This window comes from Pantherophis guttatus, chromosome 7 (genome assembly GCF_059756535.1).
Source record: "Pantherophis guttatus breed Tessera chromosome 7, ASM5975653v1, whole genome shotgun sequence".
Lineage (NCBI taxonomy): Eukaryota > Metazoa > Chordata > Lepidosauria > Squamata > Colubridae > Pantherophis > Pantherophis guttatus.
The window spans coordinates 77888753-77908348 of record NC_142069.1 but is presented as its reverse complement, the minus strand read 5'-3'; the positions used below and the strand labels follow the sequence as shown (position 1 = coordinate 77908348).

The 19596-nt window shown below is 40.7% G+C and overlaps 1 protein-coding gene across 4 annotated transcripts in view; it reads right to left on the bottom strand.

The window, feature by feature from the left end:
- Nucleotides 1-4678: 4678 nt before the first annotated feature.
- Nucleotides 4679-19596, bottom strand: part of CELSR1 (cadherin EGF LAG seven-pass G-type receptor 1) — a 178840-nt gene continuing 163922 nt past the window's right edge. Inside the window, exons 27-35 of one of the 4 annotated variants that reach the window (XM_034442075.3) lie at nt 19144-19223; nt 15900-16026; nt 14519-14644; nt 13671-13765; nt 13144-13247; nt 10829-10996; nt 8728-8970; nt 7125-7392; nt 4679-6569 (exon numbers count right to left, since the gene is read on the bottom strand). In XM_034442075.3, the coding sequence (XP_034297966.2) occupies nt 6545-6569; nt 7125-7392; nt 8728-8970; nt 10829-10996; nt 13144-13247; nt 13671-13765; nt 14519-14644; nt 15900-16026; nt 19144-19223 (1236 nt within the window). In that variant the 3' untranslated portion in view covers nt 4679-6544. The remainder of the gene's footprint in view (nt 6570-7124; nt 7393-8727; nt 8971-10828; nt 10997-13143; nt 13248-13670; nt 13766-14518; nt 14645-15899; nt 16027-19143; nt 19224-19596) is intronic. The other 3 variants (XM_034442077.3, XM_034442079.3, XM_087874272.1) reach the window with 3 other exon arrangements.

Genomic DNA, 19596 nt, shown 5'->3' with positions numbered 1-19596 from the left:
TCAGATGTAAATCATGCAACCATGGAGATGCTTCAATGGTCATATGTGTGAAAAATGGTCATGTCACTTTTTTCAGTGCCGTTGTGACTTCAAATGGTCACTAAATGAACTGTTGTAAGTCAAGAACTGCCTGTACTGCCTTGGAAAAGTTGGGATACATCCAGAGATGTATCTGCCTTGAAAATAATCAGTATTGCGAACTGTAGAACAAAAACATCAGGAGTGAATCACAGGAACTGTTATGTGACACTTTGTATTATGTCATAAAAGATTTTGATAATTTTTATGTAATAGAATTTTATCTCTGCCAATTTCAGTTTCACAGGAGTCATGGCTCCTGGATTTTGGATGCATTGTGTAGATCCGTGATGGTGAACCTATGGTGTGGCACGCATAGCCATATCAGTGGGCACGCCAGCTCAGCTCCTAGAGAGGCTTTGGAGGCTGGGGATAGCAAAAAAGTCACTTCCTGTCCAACCGGAAGTTGGGAAATGGGCCGTTTCGGGCCTCCGAGGGGGTGGGGAAGGCTGTTTTCGCCCTCCCCAGATGCATAGAGAGGATCTGGAGCCAGGTGAGAAAGAAAAACGGGCCTACAAGGCCATCGCGTGCCAAGAGCTCGGGGGAGGGGTGGTCGCGCGCGCATACGCAGGGCGGGACGCAAAGAATTATGGGTGTGGGCACGCACGTGCGCAAACCTCCCTCGTCTCCCCTCCTGGCACACGATGGCAAAAAGATTAGCCATCACTGGTGTAGGTTAATCCATTCGAGATACCTGGTTCAAAAACAGTTGCCATAAAAAGCATGGTTTTGCCCTGTCATGGCACCAAGAATTTTAGTACTGTAGTACTAAAGAAAGTACTATAGTACTATAGATGAATTCTTATTAGAAACATCCCACATTTGAATACCATTGGAAATTTTGTAATGTCATGCATGAGAACGTGTACATGTTTTGGACGTTTTCCTGAGATAAAAGATTTTTAATGGATCTTTTGTCCTCTTAACCGTGATGGATACAAATTTCTTTTGTAAAATTACAGGTCCCCACTTGTTTAGGCTCAGAAACTAAAGTAGGATCAGGCAGAGATGATTTTTTTTCTATAAAGTGTTTTTGGTTTTCTTTACCTTATTCTCTCTGTAAGGCGATTAAAAAGAATACAGTAAGAATAATCTGAACAGTTTTACTTTAATTCTTAAACTAAATTTAACTTTGAAATTAATTTCAGAAGGAATTCTGAAAATTTCAATTTAATGGCACCTGCAAAGTTTTTGCTGTTGGAGTGGAGTGGAGTGGGCAGAAACAGTCAAATACAGGTAATCCTCAACTTACTCATTTAGTGACTGTTCAAAGTTACGACGACATTGAAAAAATTAGCTTAGGACCATTTTTCATTTTTCAACCTTTGTAGTATTCCCATGATCATGTGATCAAAATCTAGATGCTCGGCAACTGGTTCATACTTATGACCAAGGTCATGTGATCCCTTTGGGCGACCTTTTAAGCAAAATCAACGGGGAAGCCAGATTCACTTAACAACCAGGTTACTAATTTATCAATTGAAGTGATTCATTTAACAACGGTGGCAAGAAAGGTTGTACAATGGGACAAAATTCATTTAACAGACATTTCTCTTAACAGAAATTTTGGTCTCGATTGTGATTGTAAGTCGAGGACTCCCTGTCTTCAGCTGCGGATGAATTAACAATATTGTTGATCTTTAAATTGGGAAGATGCACATCGAATGTAATGGAGGGAAAAATAATACTGTATAAATGTGAATGTGCTGATTATTTCCTTGAGAATCCCAAATATGGCTTAGAGCTAATTAAAGAGTAAAATATTTGATTCAGAAACAGATGTCTGCCATGGGAGAAAATGTTTTTTTCGTTTTCACTTGCTGTTGAACTTTTCTGAAGGCTGCAGGCAGCAATGCCAGCCGCTGAAAAAGGCTGACTCAGAATCACTTCTTTCGGTCACTAAAATTAAAATTATTTTTTTCTAGAATGCTCTTTATTCCTAGGATGCTTGTTTTAGTGTCATTTTGTTCTTGGTTTTCATAGCAGTCCGTAGGTAAGTTTTGATTTTATATAAAACCACACTGTGAAAATAATAAATTCACAAGGCATCATTTTATGGAAAGAAATGGTTGTCATAAAAATACAAACAAATTCAAAACTTTAATTTACTGTTACATTTTCTCAACTGTGCTCAAATTCCAGTGTTTTGAACTTTAATAAATATACATTTTTAAAATTCTCCAGTGTCTAAAATCTGTCATAAATTGTAAAAAATAGGTCCTTATTTTCCTCTGTGGTTAGCACAGACAGCTGCTGTTCTGATCAAAAATAACTCGCTACATCTCATTGGGCAAAATATACACACAGATGTAACTTCATTTAGCACATATTGACGAATGATAGGCAAATAGTTACACATTCAATTTTTTTTACATCAAAGTTTTATGCAGCATGAAAGCAATATATATATATATATATTTAAAGAGCATGACTCTTCCCCTCTTCTAAAAAGGCCTCATGGAATCAAGGTTGATTAAAAAAATAATTTAGCAAACATTCATTATATATGGGACTTTTGTCTAGGTTTGAAAAAAAGGAAAATTTGTACGCAGTCTTTAAAAACAGAATAACCAAACCTGCAATCCACATTAAACACTTTTACAATTCACAGGGTAAATTAATTTAGGTAGATTCTTAATTCTCCCACTGAAAGAAATGGGTGTAAAAGTCTCTAACTTAGTTGGACTGTGTCAGTTAATACCTGCTTTTCTATATGAAAAGGGGGGGGGGAAGCAGCAAGAGTTCGGAGAAATATAAATATGAAACACAGCTGATGTTCAAAACAAGAACATCTGTTCTCTCTATTAACGTTATTCTCTATATCAGCATTTCTCAATTTTGGCAACTTGAAGACCTGTGGACTTCAATTCCTATGTTGGCTCAGGAATTCTGGGAGTTGAAGTCCACGCATCTTCAAGCTACCAAGGTTTAGAAACACTTCTCTACAGCAGAGGTCTCCAACCCCCAATCCGTGGCCCAGAAGCGGGCCACACAAGAGCAGGCAAACACGCGAAGTCGCACCCTAACCCCCCCCTCTGCCGCTGGTCCGCAGAGTGAGAAGGGTTGGGAACCACTGCTCTATAGTACAAGAAACATTCTTTCTCATGAGGCAATTCTGGGCACTTGGGTTATTTTGGATAATGTTTGTGCATGTGGGTACCTATGCATGCATTGTCAAAGTCTATAAATTACGTTGCTTGATAATATAAGAGATGTTTAGCTGCAAAGTGAAGTATTTTAACTTTTAGACCACCCACCAAGGAATACGCATGTTTTCTCAGGATTTACAGGAATTCAAAAAGTTCAATCTTGATTTGAATCAATATAAGCTGGACTGTTTTCCGAGCAAAATAAATGATCGAATGATTCAAATCTACATAAGAAACATTTTAGATTTTGGGCAGGTTCATTCATTAAATCATACCTGGCATGCATCTGCTTATTTTCTTACACATTCACACAAAGTGAAATAGTCTGGTAGTATCAACTAATATATTTTATGAACAGGAACACACTTTTGTGAATGGCTGTTATTCAGAAAAGGTGCTATCAGACTCCTAATGTTACTCCTACCATAAGTAACACAGCATTCCTTCTAGAATGTCACACAATTGAAAAGGATGTGTTTCTGCAGTTAGAAGTAATGCTGAGTATAAACTACACCACAAATAAAACTGGAAATGATTGATCTAAATCAGTGGTTCTCAACCTGTGGGTCGGGACCCCTTTGGGGGTCAAACGACCCTTTCACAGGGGTCGCCTAAGACCATCGGAAAACACATATTTTCAATGGTTTTAGGAATAATTTTATGGTTGGGGGTCACCACAACATGAGGAACTGTATTAAAGGGTCGTGGTATTAGGAAGGTTGAGAACCACTGTAAATGCTTTCATATTAATCACAATTAAGGAGGAATGTCTCCTAGCACTGTCCTCTGATAGCAGAGGGAAGTCAACGAGCCAATATGAGAGGCTAAATTATGAAACTTTGATTCAATTTGAATGTGTAAAATAGTGCCTACTACCCACCTACCCCATTCTTCTGATTAATAAAACTTCCTGAAAGCAAAATTCAGAGAGGTCTTAAAAGACGTTCTGACTTCATTTTTTTTTCCCTACAGAGGTCCATTTCATTGAAGAAGAATAACCTTCCTCAGATCAAATTCTGAATCTATAAATCTAAATTTAGAGTAGATGACAGATTTCTTGAAAAGAAAAAAGATTATTGGATCTTCCTGAGCATCCAAAACATTTTCCCTTCCTGATGCTTTTTTTAATTGGAGATGCAAAATCATAAAAATGAAAATGAGTTCAGAAGTAAACGCTGAGCTTTCATATAGGTACTTCTAGTAATATTTTAAACCTTGTATGTAAATTATCAATTTGTAAATTATCAATCATCATCATACTAAGAGTGGTCCACTCTTATCCTGATATTCCAGAGCTGAGGAAAAAGGCACTTTGGCTAAAAGATCACAGCTGACTGAGGCCACTAGGAAATACACAGCTAAGGCAAAATTATTTGAACTATAGCAGTTCTGAAACTAAGTCAGGAATCCAGGGAAGGGATTTTACAATTAAAGACAAAGAAACAAGCAAATTGTCCTTGAGAATGTTCTCAAAGCTTCTTGCTTTATCCATGCAAGCCCAAGGGGCAGTTGTAGTACCAAAAGTTTGAGAATTCCAGCGAGATGCAGGTTAGAAATAAATGATAAAGGTGGTATATTTTTTTGTCCAATGCTAAACCCAGTGAAATCATCACTTTTATCCATGGGGATAAATTTCACATCAATTTACATGTGTTTCGGGATTTATGGCCTACAGATTCCCTATTTTATATAATCTTTTTTCCCCCTAATATACAGTAGTTTGATTAATTCTAAAGTGGCTTGAGTTAATGAAAATCCCTGTGTATTTTACCCGTTGACTGAGAAGAATTAATTGTGGGTCTAATCATGCCTGAAACATTCCAAAATAGTCATTTTTTCCAAATATACCCTAATTTATAAAGACGACAGAAATGAAAAAACCGACAGAGCTGCTCCTTTCTCCCAACTGTTTTGAACAAAATGCTGTCAAGATATTTAGTTCGCTTGACAAGAGGTTTCATTTATTTTAAAAACTCTCTCAAACTTTGCTAAAAGATGGAGTGATTAAAATATTCTTAGACTTTTTCTAAAGTGGGAAGTAGGGGAACAGAGTGTAATTTTGTTTTTTAAAAGAGTAAAATGAACAGGAGGCAAGCTTCAAAAGTTAAATAAATTTCAGCAGAATTAGATTACAATAATAACAATTTAAAAGTAATTTCAAAACAGCTGACGATTGGCTATGGGCTCCACCCAAGGGGGAGGAAGAGTCTAAATATGCTGAAGGATGCAAAGAAGACCAAACTGCCTTAGAAACCTACCACAGTACATTTATGAGATAGATTCCTACACTGTGCCTAGCTATAAGCAGTGATTTACAACCCACAATTGACATGTTAAGGCACAAATTAACAAGCCCTCTTTTGTAACTTAATGTGATGAAGAAATCCAATGAGACTCTGAGCTTATGCAAAAATATTGTCCTGAGGCCATAAAAGTACACACTGCAGCCTTAAAAACATTTCAGATTCATATCATAAATGAATGAATTTAGATACCCTAACATGTCAGTCTTTTTTAAAAAGACTCACAAATCAAGCTTAGATTCTTCTCCCTTTCCCTCTCCGCTGAAATGCCAAATACAAGTAAACTCATGCAATTCTTTTTTAATATAAAAAATATCAAAGTTCTTTGCTCTCCTGCTATCAAATTTGAAAACAACAACAACAGCAAATATATGAAATGTACAAAAGAATTGCCATATAAAATGTATAAAATTATCTACAGCTATATATAGAGAGAGAATTATTTATATATATTTATATAAAACAATGTATTTTAAGGCAAGGTGTCCTCCTCATGTTGGGATAGAAACTAGAGAAGAACTTGATGAGATACATCCTCCTCTTGAGTTCTGCAGTCTTGCTGAAATTGAGTAAAACCCCAGCATAAAATCAGATGGGGGACTAATGACACATCATGTGTATTATTGACGAGTTATTCCTCAAAGGTTCAGATGGATTTGTTCAGATGGATTTCTCCTGCTCTTGACTCCTTGCAGCATTGCTATGGCTGAGACCATATTTCAAAGGCATTTTCCCTCCAATAATGAATTCCATTTATTGGTCTCCATATGGCACAAATGATGCAGTCAGGCAAGTACTTGGAAGGACTCTAACCGTAACGTCAGTGAGCAACTCACAGGAAATTGTGGAATTGTCACAAGTAGGTGCAGTTTTCCAAGGTGACATTCTTGGCATCCTCACTCCATGGCAAATGGCAAATGAACGCAGACTCAAATCCAGACCTGACTGGTGCCGACCACAATGTTACAGTAGAGTAATTCTCCAAGGCAACAGTCTTCACTATTTCCTGATGATTCAAATTGAAGTTTCATTACTGCCTCTGTTCACGAGAAGAAGTAACCATGCAATTTAGGGTTAAATAGTGCCAAGCTGACAATTGCAAGTGAAACTATTAGATTATCATGGTTATGTTAATATGCAGAAGAAAAGCCATGCTTCAGCAGATAAATTGTCAGCGAAAAAGACCAAAGTAACAGAAAATTCTTGATAAGTAATATTGGGGAGGGGGTGCAGGATCTTAGATGAAGGTAACTGCCAAAGGAAACATTTTGGGACAGAAAGACAGAAGCTAAGTTTGAGAACACAAATCGAGTTTATCTGATTAGATCATAGAGATTATACGAAACCTTACAGATTTTGTGACTCAGAGGTCACAAAAAGTGTTTCAAGCTAGTAATGTGGAAAGTGTTGAAGGACATGAAAGGGAAATAGGGAAGGAGATGAAGCGAGGGAAGAGCAGATGGTTCTGATGCTGATTCCTGAATGAATGTCCAAAAGAAGCCACTGAAAGAATTAAATGGTAAGTCTTTGGAAAGAAATAAGCACCAGAAACTCAAGAGAAGTATCACGGTAAACATGCAGACTTGGCACTCACTCAGAATCTGAGTTATTCTCAGCCGTTATTGTCGCCATGTGGACATTCATGGCTAAGCCATTCATCTGTTCTGGAGGATTTTCTCTTCTTGGGTTTTTTATTGTTACTCCAGAGTCTGAAGTGGAGCGAATGCCATTGTTAGTCCCAACAGAAGTTGTTTTAGGCGAGATTGCAGTTTGATGATAGTCTGACAATTTTTCTCGTAGTCGATTCTTCATATTTTTGTCCACTAATGGAGGAGGGTAGGTGATTTTATTTTTCAATATGCCTAACACAGGGAAGAAGAGGATATGGCCATCATATTAATACAGTAAGACAAAAAAACCCCCAAAAGGTTCATTTAGTAAAAGGCTTTATGCATATTTATGTCTGACACGAAGAAACTTTCTGTTTCAACTTCTATAATACTCTTCACTTGACATACCTGATACCCAACTGGATATGACCTGCCCCACCAAGAAAATGCAGGGTCAATAGGAAAACATTACCATTTAATCGTAGTTTATGGTGCAGACTATTTTAGTAAGGAAGTAGAATTAAAGCACCGAAGGAAGTCCCCTATGTTTACAAAGGCTTCCTGTAAAGGTATTGGGATTTCTGCCACTTCACACGTGAAGCTAAGGGAAATAGAGGTTGGCCAGAATGTCTTTCCCTCACACAAATCAATGTAACAGTTCTTAATATCCAGCCAGCATATGTATAATTTCAGATTACAAATACAATGTCTTAGAAGTATACCATATTTTTCGGAATATAAGATACACTTTCCCCACCCCCAAAGAGGGTGAAAATTTGGGTGTGTCTTATACACCAAATGTAGCCCTGCCCACCTGCCAGCCCCCACCCTTTGGCCTCTGCCTCCCAGCAATTTGCCTCCTTGCAGCAAAAAGCCCGTTTCACTTCAGCACAGCCTGATTAGCACAAGCAGCTGGGATCGGCTTCCCGGCCATCAGCTGTTTCAGGCTGCAGGGATTGCCATTGCCTATTGCTGCGCGGGCCTCCACTGTTTGCTGTTTGGTGCAAGGAGGCAAATTCCTGGGAGGCAGATTTTTTTTCCCCCTTGTGCTAATCGGGCTGTGCTGAAACTGAAACTGAAACTGGCTGTTTGCTGCGAGGAGACAAATTGCTGGGAGGCAGAGGCAGATTTTTTTTCCTTGTTTTCCTCCCCAAAAAAGGTAGATGCGTCTTATAGTCCGGAACGTCTTATACACTGAAAAATACAGTACTTACCAGTATGTGAAATAGCTTTAAGCTATAGCATTGAACAATTTAGTTCTGAGAGCCCTTATTTTTCATTGCAATGCAACTTGCATTAAGAGCATAACAAGAACTATATTAGGTGATGCTGAATGTTCAACAACTTGTTTCTCGCGGTGGCCACACAGAGCTCTCTAGACAGCTCACAAGGGAAGCAAATTCCTTTTAGAATTGTTCCTTAGCAATCAATATACATGATAAATCTGATCCTGAAGGCATCACATCATTAATAAAGGTTGATACTATACTCCATGAATGTATCTTCTCTCCTATTAAAGACACCTAATTAAATAGTGTTCAGCCTATTTTCAGTAGTGGATTTCATATTTTAAACCTTCTCGAATACCTTTCCTCTGTTCTGGTGGCTGATGGTTTTGATGAGTGAGGGGTTTATTCTCCTTTTGCTGTCCCTCGTCCTCTTTTTCCTGAGGTATTTCACTGCTGTGATTCACTTGATTTTCCTGGTGCAGTTCTACATTAACTTTGGTTTCCACCTTCAGTTTCTGTTTTGCATTTGGCTCCTCCTCATCACTTGCGTCGATGCCTTCAGATGGCCAGTAGGGTTTTACATGATTGGGCACGGTATCAACTGCAGGATGCAAAATATTTAAAACACAATACACAAACATACAAACTTTTGAACTAAGATTTAAACGAGCAACTCTTCAGATTTCTACAATTATCTTCAACTTAAAGTGAAAAAAATCCACCAGCAAGGAAAGACCTTTCTATTGCTCACTGTTCACAGATAGGTAGAGTCAAAGTGGGCTTCAGATCCTTTAGCAACAGGTTCGCTGCCCCGTTGCTGGGTGGACTTGGCCTAGTCGGCCGCCTGCATCACCGGGGGGGGGGTTTCACCCTCCCCAGGCTCTGGGGGCTTTCCTCGAGCCTCCAGGAGGGCGAAAAGAGCTTCCCCCGGAGTCCGGAGGCCCTCCGGAGGCTGGAAACAGGCCTGTTCCGGACTTCCGGTACCTCCGGTAGGCCCGTTTTTTGCCCTCCCACACCCTCCACGAGGCCCCTGCACTTACGTGGAATGATGAATGGGTCACATGGAGACTCCTGGGAGAGGAGGAGAGGGGAGGGATAGGCGTGGCCAGCCAGGGGTGGCATTTGGTGGTTTGCCGAACCCTGGCAATCCTTGGCTAGAGGATCGCCCCAACCCTGTTGAACCCCCAGGAGCCCATCCCCGGGTAAAGTCTTTATGATAGTCAATGATCAGCCCATCAAACACATTGCACACATAAAATTCATTGCTTAGTTAATGAGGTAAGCATGCCAATCAAGCTGCTGAGCATGTCTCATATTACAGGACAGAATTTGCCACAAGTGAAGAAATACTGTAATAATCACTTGAAATTGAAAGTCAAATTTGTAAATAAAACAGATCAGAATGATGAGGAAATGCAATTAAATGTGGGAGTTAACAGCTTGTGGCAAGTATCAGGATAAAATAGACAAGAGATCCCTAACGACTTCAACAACTCCTTTCCTTCATGGGCTTAAACTAGATTTCGGTGGAATAATTCTTACATTGCCCTGTAGAATCACTAATGGAATTTCTGTAGGATTTTTAAAAATATTTTAAATAATGCACTGTCTTTACAAGGAGACTGAGGTTATGAGTATCTGAATTGTACAGATGGGGTTTTCAAGTAAGCAACATATTGTCATCAATGTCTATGGAGATTCTCAATCATCCAGGTCATGGTTTCCCCAAAGATGCCTTTCCTTGTTTTTCTTTGAAGAGGCTTCGCTTCTCATCCAAGAAGTTTCTTCCGCTCTGATTGGATGGCGGGGAAAGGAATATAAATCCTTCCATTCCCCACCATCCACTGTCAGAGCTGAAGAAGCTTCTTGGATGAGAAGCGAAATGTCTTCAAAGGAAAAAACAAGGATGCCAGTTGCCTCCTGAAAAAAATCACCTTTGGGACATATTGTCCTCAAAGAATCATACACTGACTGGCTTTCTTGGCCTCGAGTCTCCTTTTTTTCAAGGGGGAAGCCCAAGTGCTTATACCACTCGACTTCATTGAGGGCCACATCAGGGTTGTGTTTGACCTCGGGAGGCGGGGGGGCGGGGAAGAGGGCATAGCCAAGGTGGCTGTGGCTAGCTTGACGTCAGTCATCGAGGCTCCGTTTTCAGCCCACGTGGGCTCCGTTTTCAGCCATGACAGCCTCCTGCAGCCCTCTGCCAGCAAAAACGGAGCTCAGGGAGGCCGCATGCAGCCTCCCTGAGCTCTGTTTTCTCTGGCAGAGCGTTTCATGAGGCTGTTGTGGCCAAAAATGGAGCCACATGGTCCTCCCAGGCTCCATTTTCATTGGCAGAGGCACCGCGGGCCGGTTTTTTGCTTTTTCCAGGGTGGGCCTGTGGGTCAGATCTAAGCACTCCGCCGGCTGGATCTGGCCTGTGGGCCTTGAATTTGACACCGTTGACTTATACTCTTTACCTTTAGGAGTGCTGTGGACTGGAATCCGCTCATTGTTTTTCAAAGTGCCCGTGTTCCATTTCTTCTCCACGTCTATCACGTCTTCCTCACTATCTGACGAGTGAGAGGAAGCGTAAGAACTGCTGTGTTCATCAAGGGACAGTTCACTGTCAGAATCGGAATCACGCTCTGTGGATAAAAATAACCACTCAGCCAGCGAAACGAGCTGTGACAAATAAAATTGAATGTTGCCATCGATTTTCTGCAACTACACTGGGGTGAGCTTTTTACTATATGCAGCAATACGGATAGGCGGGATTCATCAGAGATAAGATATGATACCGGGAAGCTGCAGTGTGAGTAAAAGCTAACCTCTGTAACTGCAGGTAGTCCACGACTTAAAAGAGTTCATTTAGTGACAGTTCAAAGTTACGACGGCAGTGAAAATAGTGATGTATGACCATTTTTCACATGATCGTTGCAGCATCCCCATGGTCACGTGATTTACATCCAGATGCCTGACAACTGACTCATATTTATGACGGTTGCAGTGTTCAGGAGGCACTTTGCGACCTTCTGACAAGCAAAGTCAATGGAGAACCCAGATTCATTTAACAACCATGTTACTAATTTAACAACTGCAGTGATTCGCTTAACAAATGTGGCAAGGAAAGACAAATTTAATTAACAGCAAACTTCCCATTTAACAGCATACATTTTGGACTCAATTGTGGTCGGAAGTTGAGGACTACCTGCAATTTCTCTTTCTGCACAATTGCCTGTTTTTTCCAAGAAAAGAGATAATTCTTGGACTCCATTAGCCATCACTTTTGTTTGAGAGTGGCAGTAATAAGCATTTGTGGCAGGGTGGATGTGGACAGCTGACATGTAAACTTTCAGCCCAGTGGTGAAATGTAAAATTTGTTACTACCGGTTCCGTGGGCGTGGCTTGGTGGTGATGGTGGGTAATGTGACTGTGTAGCCAACTTTTTTTTAAAACTTTTTAAAAGCATTTTTTTACAACCTATTTGGGCAAATAGGTTGTAAAAAAATGCTTTTAAAAGGTTAAAAAAAGGCTCTGACGATCACAGCTGTGGTGTGAGATTGTCAGAGCCTTTTTTTACCTTTTAAAAGCATTTTTTTTACAATCTATTCGGCCGAATAGGTTGTAAAAAATGCTTTTAAAAGGTTAAAAAAAGGCTCTGACGATCACAGCTGTGGCGCGCGATCGTCAGAGCCTTGTTTTTACTTTTAAAAGCAGGAAATAACGGCACCTGGGTGGGGGGGCGGAGCCTCGCGCCACCATTGCTACCGGTTTTCCCAACCACCTGCCACAATCGCTACCGGATCACTCGATCCGGTCCGAACCGGGAGCATTTCACCCCTGCTTCAGCCACCATATTGTCATGAAGACACAGGAGACCCACCTATTGTGAGCTTCCACTGCTGAGGGGAGACTTAGATCTGGTCTGTCCTAGTCTATTCCATCATCTTAACAACTATACCAAATAAAAACTCAGCTGTCTATAACCTTAATCCAAATGCTTTGCATTTTTTCTCTTCTTCTAATAATGGTGATGACAGAAGATGTAAATTAGTGTAATGTACAGTTCACTGGCTGGAAGAATGCCTTCCAACCTGTGCTTGGAAATAACAGTTAAAAGACCAGGGAGAGCCAGGTTCAATGCCTGCCAAATCACGATCACTGACTTAAAATACATGGTCCAAACTCTAGGATTTTCAATGAGTATTTTAATTATTTTTTTTCTCCTTTGAAAGCAATGGTCTGCTTCTGCTTTCCTGATCGGCCTTACCTTTCCTACTGTTAAAATCTCTGATTTGCTAAGATAGCCAAAACAGATCCAAAACAAATGTAAGCTATTTCTACTCCATGGGTCTATTCTGAACAATGGTACTCGATAATTAAACCATCATCCTGTGCTTTTTGGTTTGTTTTGCATCAGGTTAATAAAACCGAAAGGGACACGATGGCTCAGTGGCTAAGATGCTAAGCTTGTCAATCAGAAAGTCGGCAGTTCAGCGGTTCGAATCCCTAGCGCCGCATAACGGAGTGACCTCCCGTTACTTGTCCCAGCTTCTGCCAACCTAGCAGTTCGAAAGCATGTAAAAAATGCAAGTAGAAAAATAGGGACCACCTTTGGTGGGAAGGTAACAGTGCTCCATGTGCCTTCGGCATTTAGAGCCAGAAATGACTAGCACGCATATGCGGGGAAACCTTTATCTTTATCTTAATAAAACCGAAATAGGAAATATGGCGCTGAGAAATAGAAAAAAAAAAGTATTATTTAAATCCTTGGATTTTGTATTTTTCTTACCATTGGATTTTGATGGCTTCCTTTGGAAGATGGAAGAATCTCCTTCTGTATTAGCAGCTCTTGCTGGGCTTGATATGCTGTGTTTCTGGGCAGCTTCATCTCTACTAAATCAGATAAGTATATAAATAAACCTTTCCCAATCAATGCTTTAAAACATTAAACAAAACTAGAAATTATAGTATATTTTGTCATTTCCCTCTCGGCGTTAAATGGTAGTAATGTAGAAAACGGAATAAGAGAATCATTGTTCATTACAGTTCAAACTGCATGGCACTTGCAAAGGGTACGAAGAAAAGATACTCCATAAGAACAAATCTTTCTTTGCAGAGTTTGCAAAGAAAGGAGACAAGGACAAATTTGTGCAAAAAGGGGGAGCACATTATTTTGTTTGCTAAATGGCCAAGGAATCATTTTATTCATTAAAAAAAAAAAAAGAAAAATAGAAAAAAAAATCTGGAAAACCATGCACCGTGGTGCATGGTGCATGAGGATACAAGCAACTTAAGTTATTGTGATTGTTGGCTGACCTGATGCTGCTTTCTAAGGAGACGGTGGATTCCCCAATCGTGGTTCGATACATGTTTGGTTCTTCAATATACGTATCATTGCAATTCAGAGACCGCTAAGAGAGAGAGAGGGGAAGAGGGAGAAAGAAAAAGGAAGAAATTAGCTGGAAAGCAAGGTTACTAAAAGTAGATTACCGGTAAATAGATTCTATTTTTAAAAAAAAGTTATGCATACAGGTAGGTTGTGATTGGTGTGACTTTGAATAGTGCAATATTTGATTTAGGACAAATTATAAATTAATAGCAGGTTGTATTTAATACAAGCCAAAATTCAATTAGCCGAGGGAAGTTCAAAAACTAAGAGGCTCATTTTAAAGAAATACAGCAAAATACAGGAGATAGCAGATACGCCTTGGATACGGGCTGATTCTGTTTTACTGCTATAGTAAAGGTAGTCCTCAACTTACAACAGTTCATTTAGTGACCGTTGGAAGTTACAACGGCACTGAAAAAGTGACTTATGACCATTTTTCACACTTATGACTGTTGCTGCATCCCCATGGTCATATGATCACAATGCAGACACTTGGCAACTCACTCATATTTATGATGGTGACAGTCTCCCAGGGTCATGTGATCCCCTTTTGCTTGGAATTCAAAATCCCAGAGAAATCAAGACCTTCTGAGTGCCTGGCAGGCCCATTCGAAGGCCACTGTCCTTAGTTGCAATTTCAATTAAAAATACCCGAGTCCCAAATCGAACCATTACCAAAGATGAAGGATTTTAGAGGAGGAAAAAAGAAACATATGAAAGAGAATTCCAAGCCAACCCATTGGTAGGGAAATGCTTATGCAAAATGATTTCTCACAGTTAACAGAGTGGCTCTAGTTGTTGTGGAGTCATCTGGAAACGACTTCTTCCCAGTGAATGTATTCTTCAAATGCTTCCTCACTTCCTTGTTGAATATACAGTGGAAGAAAAAGATGAACAGGCCCTGGATTGTTACGAGAGAGGAGAAGAATAAAAGAATGTGTCATTCTTTCAGTAATGACAAACAAAGTTATTAGATGATGATTCTGTAAAGACATTTTATAAAGACGTTATGATGGTATATAACATGTACTAAGAAACCAACATGCAAAGTGTGATCTTATTATAGGAAATGCACCTGCATTAAAGGAAAAACCTAGGCAAAACTAACTTAAAAAGAAGGAAAAAAAAGGGAAACATGAAAAAGACTTAAAGAAATATGTGGATGCAGTAGCATCTTTCTCATAGTGATCAGCTTTCAGGGGTCTGTGTTTTCTGACTCTGCAGTTAGCAAGTTAACTGATGACTTCTAGTCTATATTGGAAAGCTGGAAAAAAAATAACCTAAAAGAAGATAATGGCAAACCAGTTCTGTACTTTTTCTAAGAAAACAACACAGGCTTGTTTTGTTCATTAAAAATTGGGGAAGCATTAGAGCAAAAGCAGGCATCAAAACAATTCCTTCATTACTCTGAAACAGCTGTGCATTTCAAAGCAGGCAGCTCATTTACTGGAGGCTGCCTCGATAAAATTACCTACTTTACACGGAATCAAGTAAAATGAAAGACATCTTGGTTTGCCATTTTCATTGTGAGGTCATCACCAGAGCCGTGGTGGCGCAGTGGTTAGAATGCAGTACTACAGGCTACTTCTGCTGACTGCCAGTTTTTTGTTTTTTTTTTTAATTTGATTTATATGCCGCCCTTCTCCGGAGACTCAGGGCGGCTTACAGTGCGTTAAGCAATAGCCTTCATACTTTTGTATATTTATACAAAGTCAGCTTATTGCCCCCACAAACTGGGTCCTCATTTAACCTACCTTAGAAAGGATGGAAGGCTGAGTCAACCTTGAGCCTTGGAGAGATTCGAACCAGCAGTAAATTGCAGGCAGCTGGGTTAATAACAGGGTGCTTTAAACCACTGTAGTACCAAGGCTCTTAGTTGCCAGCAATTCGGCAGTTCAGCTCTAACCGGCTCAAGGTTGACTCAGCCTTCCTTCCTCCTTTGAGGTTGGTAAAAATGAGGATTGCCCCCAACAACACAGATTGTTGGGGGCAATATGCTGACTCTGTAAACTGCTTAGAGAGGGCCTGTAAAGCACTGTGAAGTGGTATATAAGTCTAAGTACTATTGCTATCTTTAAAAAAAACTTCAAATAAATTATCAAGGCCCTTGAAACAAATCAAAAAGCTTGCCATTAAGACCAAATGATATCACCTACCTGTAAGCAGCTAAAGATAGCAAACAAGTAGTGAAAGGTCATTATGCCACTATTTACTGCCATCAGACCCAGTAACCAAGTTGCACTGACCAACAGGAGGAGCAGGAAGGCAGTCCTCAGTACAGCGCTAGATAAAAAGCACAATTAAGACAATTGTTTTAAGGCATCAAATATAGCTGCCTCCTGTGCAGACTTCTATTTCCAATCCGTCCTGCGAAGCAAAGCATTCTGGAAGATCCCTAACTAAAATGAGAAACAAAAAAGTTTTCACTCTACTCAGTGATGCTGTCAAAATAGGGTTTTTTTGGCATATAAACAGAGGTGGTATTCAGCCGGTTCGGACTGATTCACTCGAACCGGTAGCGGAAACTGCAGGTGGGCCCGTCCACCCGCCACGGCACTATACCATTGTATTTAGGCACATTTTGAAGCCGCACGCATGCATGCAAGCCGCACACATGAGCACAGCGCATGCATGGAAGGCCACACACATGCGTGGAGGTGGCGTGCGCGTGCGCGCTCACATTTGCGAACCAGTAGGGAATTTAAGTGAATACCACCCCTGCACATAAACCTTGTCCAGCCTTGTCCAAACAAATGTCAGTAACTGAACCGTGACTTCTAAATCAGTGGCCCACAAACGTTTGGGCACCAGGGACCAGTTCCGTGGAGAGAGGTTTTTTCCACGGACCAGAGAGGGTACAGTTTTGTGTGCTGCCTGCATCCCACGGATGGGGCTTCGCTTATTTGCTAGCCCGGTTTCTGGCATGCTGTGGCCAGGTGCTAGTCCACAGACCGGGGGTTGGGGACCCCTGGTCTAAATAATAATTTCTTAAGCAGCTATAAGTACCAGCTCTTCCTAACAGTGCTGATTATATCACTTGGAAACAGGGTCTTTCCTTATCAGGCTGCATGAATCTACTATCCCAAATCCATTCCCATGCTGTCTTTCTCCCGATATAACACGGACAGCAATATGTACTATATAAGGCCGTGATGGCGAACCTATGGCACGCATGCCACAGGTGGCAGGCGCAGCCATATTGGTGGGCACGCGAGTGTTGGCCAAGCTCAGCTCCAGTGTGCATGCGCGTGCCAGCCAGCTGATTTTCGGGCCTTCCAGGCCAACTGCAAGTCGGGAAACATGCTGTTTACAGCCTCTGGAGGGCCTGGGCGGGTGGGAGGTGGCGAAGGCCCATTTTTTGCTGTCCCCAGGCTCCAGAGGTTTTCTAGGAACCTGGGGAGGGCAAAAACCGCCTTCCCTACCTCCCCCGAGGCCCTCCAGAGGCCAGAAACGGCCCATTTGCCAACTTCCAGTGGGACTGGGAAGTTCTGGGGCGCATGCACGGGGGGCGCATTGAATTATGGGTGCGTGCACGTGTGCACGCTCCCCCTGCTTTTGGCACATGGCAGCAAAAAGGTTAGCCATCCTTGATACAAGGCACTAGGCTTGAGCAAAGCATTGGAAAGAACACTTCATACCATCCCTTCTTGAATCTATGAGGCGGACCTATTAAGATTTGGACCTCTTGTTTTTGAAATTGACTTTGTATACATGTGCAGGCAAATATACTTCCAGTGTGTTCCAATGTGCATATACATGAAGAGACAATCTGCAAAAACTTTTGAAGTAACCATGAGTCTTTTGGGGGACATGCTTTGTTCTCCATATTTTGAGGGACTCATTGCAAAGCAATGCCTTAAATGCTCTTCACAGACATACTGAGCACATCAGCCCTGCCTGTCTGAATGGATGAATTCAGAGACTTGCAATAATCTTTCAAGAACAAAGTAAGTTCCCTCCTTTGACTTCTTACTGCATCATAAGGTAACAGCAGTATGTTAGCTAAAAGAAGAGAATGGTGGAATAACCTGTTGTATGGTACCACTAACTATTTCTCCATCTATTGGTGTATATTGAGGAAGGGGGTATAGCAGTATGATAAAGAGTCTCGCCTTCGGTTTGGAAAGTCCCAGATTCAATCTCTGGAAAGTCCAGACAGGACTAGGAAAACTCCTGCTGGAAAGCTGGAGTTGGTCCAGTGGTGAAATCCGGCTGGATCTATCCGGCTCGCGCGAACCGGTAGGGCCAGAGATGGTAGGCTCTGCCTACCCACCGGGACGTCATTACGTCCCGTTTTTGACCCTCTGCGCATTCACAGAAGGCTTTGCACATGCGCAGAAGAGGCGTGCACGCTCACATTTCCGAACCGGTAGCGAAGGTAAGTGCATTTCACTGCTGAGTTGGTCCATATGGACTCAGTACAATGGAAAGTAAAATGGAACTCAGCAGAAGGCAGCTTCTATGTATAGTATCTGAGGACGTATCCTAAATTGACTAAAATTGGCACGACCTTCAGAATAAATGAGAAAGGGATATATTGATGCCAACTGTCAGAAAGAAAACCTAGAATAACAACCAAAGAGCTACATGTGTGTGTGTTGGTATCTTTATCCAACAGAATCTGTCTGTTTCTTCAGCTCCAAAATCCTATAAGAGTCGACAAAATAACCCACAGGAGGGAGTCCAGGTCTAAAGAAAATCCTTAATCTTTATATCTTTCATACATCTGTTTTACCTAGCAGTTCACTAAAACTATGCAAAATGCTATTTTATGAATAAAAAAACAAAACAAAAATAAATAAAATAATGAAAAACTGGAATGTAGAAATGAGATGTGAAGGAAGTAATGTAAATGAGATTAAATGGCACACAAATAGAGCTTCTCCAGTCTTGATACAGAGGTGGCTTTCCGCAGGTTCTGACCAGTTCTGGAGAACTGGTAGCAGAAATGTTTAATAGTTCGGAGAACTGGTAGTAAAAATTATGACTGGCCCCGCTTCCATCTATTCTCTGACTCCCAAGTTGATCGGGAGGAAATGGAGATTTTACAGTATCCTTCCCTTGCCACGCCCACCAAGCCATGCCATGCCCGCCAAGCCACACCCACAGAACCGGTAATAAAATTTTTTTGAAACCCACCACTGCTTGATACCATCTTCTCAAGTATCTATAGAGATTCTTAATCATTTAGGTCATGGTTGTCCCAAAGGTGTTTTTTCAAGAGGCAACTGGACTTTCTTGGATCGGAAGTGAAACGTCTTCGAAGAAAAATCAGAAAGTTCAGTTGCCTCTTGAAAAAACACCTAAGTTTCAGTAAACTGCTAAGAATTATTGTTTTAACAAATATGTCACATTATCTCTGCTCAAAATCGCTTCCTTTCTATCCAGTTATAAACTTACATGACACCAGTTTTCTCCAGTGAACGCTGCCTTCGTTTGCATGATGCTTTCACGGCTAAGATGAAGATCACAATGTTGATCTTGAAGGGAAAAATACACAAAGATCAGACACAATTTCTATTTTATAAATATACTGTGTATCTGTGGGGGCATGAGCAAAAAAAAAAAAAATTACACTTCTGGGAATCTTTTCGTATTTATATTTGTAAATTCTATTTTTCCTCCACAGAGTTCTAAATAGCTCCCATAAACTAACAATAAAAGCATTAGCATAGAAGACAGAAATATAAAACCCCCAAAGAGGAACAGAATAATATAACAGCAACAAACAGAATTTGTCAAGTATTTAAGAAGCAAGAAAAATTATACATGGAAAGCTCTCTGAAAATGTATAGAATGGGATGGAAGTTGTTAGGAAGGCAAATGAGAAAGACTGTATTGATAATGAGCTAA